General features: G+C 29.3%; 1 protein-coding gene across 1 annotated transcript; it reads left to right on the forward strand.

Moving 5' to 3' along the window:
* Nucleotides 1–787: 787 nt before the first annotated feature.
* Nucleotides 788–4,596, forward strand: LOC114165755 (cytochrome P450 83B1-like). The gene is made up of 2 exons (XM_028050326.2): nt 788–1,699; nt 3,848–4,596. The coding sequence occupies exons 1-2, from the start codon at nt 803–805 to the stop codon at nt 4,460–4,462; spliced, it is 1,512 nt and encodes a 503-aa protein (XP_027906127.2). The 5' UTR covers nt 788–802; the 3' UTR covers nt 4,463–4,596.
* Nucleotides 4,597–4,802: the final 206 nt, after the last annotated feature.

Consider the following 4,802-nt stretch of genomic DNA (forward strand, 5'->3'; position numbering starts at 1 on the left):
TTTTACTCACTCATTTTTTCATTTAAAAAAATATGGGGTTTTGTATCAATAGTTAGAAATAGTCGTATCAACAGTGACATGATCATTCCTTGCCACAATATGTGATGACGTGAAGAAATTAAAGTCAATTGCTATTTTATTTATTCATAATGTAATTTTTATGTGGAAAATTACCTATTAACAATTTTTTTTGACAAAATTAACAAAGTTTCTAAAAATGGAATTAATAAACTTAAATTTTTATTTTTTAATTAAAATAAAAATAATATTTTTTACTTAAATAAGAAAGTTTGTCAAAAACTTTGTTAAAAAACTTTGTCAACCGATAATAGTCTTTTTTATATTAACTATACAATCTCATATCTCTTATAATTGAAACAGATAAAGAAGATCACGAAATAAGAAAAAAGTTAGGTCATCTCGCGAAGAGAACGGAAAAAGTTATTTTGACAGTTTTTTAGTTTTAACTTTCATTTAACACCAGATTTAAAAATAAAATATTCTATTAACGTTTTAAAAATAAATATATATAAAATATTATAATAAAATAATAATTTTTTAAAGTGTTAAAATGATAGTAAAAGAAAATTGACAGTGTCAAAATAATTGCCGAATAGAAAAGTTAGGTCAATCTCATATCTTTTTATCTTTCATCATTGTATGCACTCTTAAAAACATTATGAAAAGTTGGATAAGGAGGAATTAACAGGGACATTATCCTATAAACTAATATAAACATTAGGTCTAATGAGAACCTTATATCCACATATTGAAGATAAGATCTACACCTAATCTTTTCACAATGCTGTCACCACTTTTTCTCTGTCTTGTCTGTCTTGTTATTCTCACCGTGCTTTTCTTGTTCTTCATCCATAATCTCAGAACCTTCAAGAACTCACCCACCCCTCCTGGTCCTAAACGCATTCCAATCATAGGAAACTTGCATCAGTTAGATAACTCCATTCTTTATCTGCAGTTATGGCAACTCTCAAAGAAATATGGACCAATTTTCTCCCTTCAATTAGGGTTAAGAGCAGCAATTGTAATTTCCTCACCTAAACTAGCCAAAGAGGTACTCAAAAACCATGACCTAGAGTTCAGTGGAAGACCTAAACTACGTGGCCAGCAGAAACTCTCCTACAATGGGTCAGAGGTTGCATTCTCCTCATACAGTGAAAATTGGAGAGAAATCAGAAAAATTTGTGTTGTTCATCTCTTCAGCTCCAAGCGTGTGTCTACCTTTTCCTACATAAGAAAGTTTGAGGTGAAGCAAATGATCGAAAAAATATGTGGGCATGCATCTTCTTCGGGTGTTACGAATTTGAGTGAACTGTTACTTTCTTTCGCAAGCACTATGGTTTGTAGAATTGGTTTTGGGAGAAGGTACGAGGATGAAGGAAGTGAAAAGAGTAGGTTCCATGTGTTGCTGAATGAGCTTCAGGCTATGATGGGTACCTTCTTTGTTTCTGATTATATTCCATTGATGGGTTGGGTTGATAAACTCAGAGGATTGCATGCTCGTCTTGAACGAAATTTCAGTGAGTTCGATAGGTTCTACCAAGATGTGATTGATGAACACATGGATCCAAATAGAGAATATGCAGAAGAAAAGGATATGGTTGATGTCTTGCTTCAACTGAAGAATGATCGTTCGCTTCCTATTGATATCACTTTTCATCACATCAAAGGGGTCCTCATGGTATGCTATATTAATTCCTATCTTCTTTAATTTATTACCTTTTTTAGCTAATTAATTAATTAATTAATTATTTGCTCAGATAAATGATCAGTTCAAGATTTGAATAAAAACACATAAGGAGAGTAGATCAAAGTTCATGCCAATAAATCAAAACTACACTATTAAGAAAAACTAAAACAGGAAAATGTTTCCTGTTTTCTAAAACATGTTCGCATATGGGTATAATAGCTGATATTTTTTCAAACAAAGCAAATTCATCATAATTAAGATGCTTAAAGCCTCCAACAACGTTGCATTAATTGAGTATCTCTGAAGGGCCCCTACAAGATGTACATGTTGGACTATCATGTGTAACTTCACATTTAATTATTCTGGAGTAGGAGAAGTCCAAATAGGAATATAAATTTATTTAATTGCAAAAACTTCCAAAAAAACACTACATTGACTTTTAAAAAAATCAAACGTGTGACCTAATCGAGAGAAGATTACTATAAAAACTTAAGGAAGTTTGGCATTTTGGAAATCATCCATTCACTAAAACAAACATATATAAATTTAGTTCCCACATCTAAATTATATTATCTTTAAGATTGATTTAACGTACACTAACCTTATTTATTTTTAATTTTTATATTTATTTAGCATTTTGTAAAAGTTAGCACTAAAAATAAAAAGAAAACTAAAATAAATTTTATAGATAAATAAGGTTAATGTTGACTTAATATATGCTGACTTTATTTATTTTTAATATTTATATTTATTTTTAATATTTATATTTGTTTAAGTTAGAATTGGTTAAGTCGAAATTAAGTTATATATTTTAAATTTGTGTGCATTCTTGACATTAAATATGTACCATAGATTAATTTTAATCTAAAAGCCTTTTCACTAAAGAAAAATCTTCGATTACAAATCAATTTTAGAAATAAAAAATAGTTAGTTACTATAATGACCAATTTAGAAACCAATTTACAAATTGAAATTATTGGTTACTAAAATAGTCACTATTATATATAAAAAGTTATAATTGGTTATTAAGTTGGTTTCTAATTAATTAGAAACCAATTTAGAAACTAAGTCATTTTGGTAGCTAAAACTTAGGTAACTAATTTTTAGTGATGAATTTCCTCTGATAACTAAAATCATGGTACCTAATTTTAAAGACCAATTTAGTAACCAATTATAATTTTTTATTCATAATAGTGACTATTTTAAGTAACAAATAATTTTTAGTTTTATAAATTAGTATCCAAATTGATTACTATATTTACTAATATTTTTTGTCACGTCACTATTTAGAAGTTTGTTTGTAGTGTTTAAAGATGATAAATCGTTTAACTTTTAATATTATTTTAACATGAAGGTACTGTATGATTTTATTTTGAAATTATTGTCATTAGTATAAGCCAAGTGAGGCAAATTATACAAACATTAAAAATAATAAAAACATCTTAACATTAGTCAAACCGACACTAAACTACTTTAATTAAAAATGTAATTTGAAAAGCGGTGAAAAATTAGTTTCAGCTTCACCAAAAATAGTTAGGGTCGACTTTAAAAGTCAATTCTAACAAATTAACATCATAATTTTAGTGTTGCATATACATGTAATACAAAGTCGACACAAAGACAAATATTTAGTGTTAACTTTTGGCTGTTATTCAGCCAAAACTAACGTTAAATGCTATTCTTCTTATAATGATGAAGTGTAGATTATTGAAGATATAATAGACATGTTACATTGACACTCTTGCTTTTTTATACTTTTATTTAACTATTTTAAAAATTATAAGTACGCAGGAAACAATGAATTCTACACATATACTAAAGGAAACACCTTTGGTTTGGTGTGTATAGGCTACCTAGGAGTACAAAAGAATTGTGTGATCATTGCTAAGGGTAAAGATTGTAGGATGTGACCGAGACATTGGTTAAAAGTGATTTGTAATATGTCTTTTAAGGTAGAACTTGTATCCTTTTAATCAAACATCTTTTCCTTGCTTAGTTAAATACCTTTTCATTGCTGATATAAAATTAAGAACAAAACCATTGGAAATTTGTGATTTTTACAACAAATGGAGAGTTAGATCTTGAAAAAAGATAGCTCATCTTCTTCCACTAGTATTTAACTACTGATTTTCCTTTTAGAACATACTTGCAGCAGGAACAGATACCACTGCAGCGACTTTAGTTTGGATTATGACTGCCCTTGTAAAAAACCCAAGAGTAATGAAGAAAGTTCAAGAGGAAATCAGAAACGTGGGGGGTAAAAAAGATTTCTTGGATGAAGATGACACTCAGAAACTTTCCTACTTGAAGGCTACGATAAAAGAGACACTGAGATTGCACCCACCAGGCCCATTGCTCGTACCAAGAGAATCAACAAAAGAATGTGTTATCAATGGCTATCGAATTCCAACTAAAACAATCGTGTTCGTGAATGCTTGGGCTATTCAAAGAGATCCTGAAGCTTGGAAAAACCCTCAGGATTTTTGTCCTGAAAGATTCTTAGATAGTGATATAGATTTTCATGGACAAGATTTTGAACTGATTCCTTTTGGATCAGGTCGTAGAATTTGCCCTGGTATAGCTATGTCTGTTGTGACATTAGAACTTGTGATTGCTAATCTTCTTCATTCCTTTGATTGGGAATTGCCTCCAGGGATGGTAAGGGAAGACATTGATCTTGAAGTCTTTCCAGGAATTACCCAACACAAGAAGAATCATCTTTGTCTTTGTGCCAAGACTAGGATCATTATATAACTTTGTTGCAAGAACGTGTCATAAACATAATTAGAATTATATCATCTTTTACTTTGGTTTAAGTTATTGTAAGAACCTTGATGTGGTTTTAATGTGCAAACTGTAGTTTTTGATGAATGCTAGTTTAACCGTTATTTTCTTTCTCTTTCATTTATTAATAATCATTTTATCTATTTTCATCCAGTTATTCTGCTTTATTTTAAACTAGCATACACACAGGCACTGTCGCGTTTGTGTGTACGTATTTTTTAAATATGCGTGATATTATATAATAGGTGATGATAATATAATGTTATTAAGTTAATATGTAAAATAAAATTATATTTATTAAAACTAAAGT

This window comes from Vigna unguiculata, chromosome 10 (assembly GCF_037176805.1).
Source record: "Vigna unguiculata cultivar grain cowpea cultivar isolate G323 ecotype 2 chromosome 10, ASM3717680v1, whole genome shotgun sequence".
Lineage (NCBI taxonomy): Eukaryota > Viridiplantae > Streptophyta > Magnoliopsida > Fabales > Fabaceae > Vigna > Vigna unguiculata.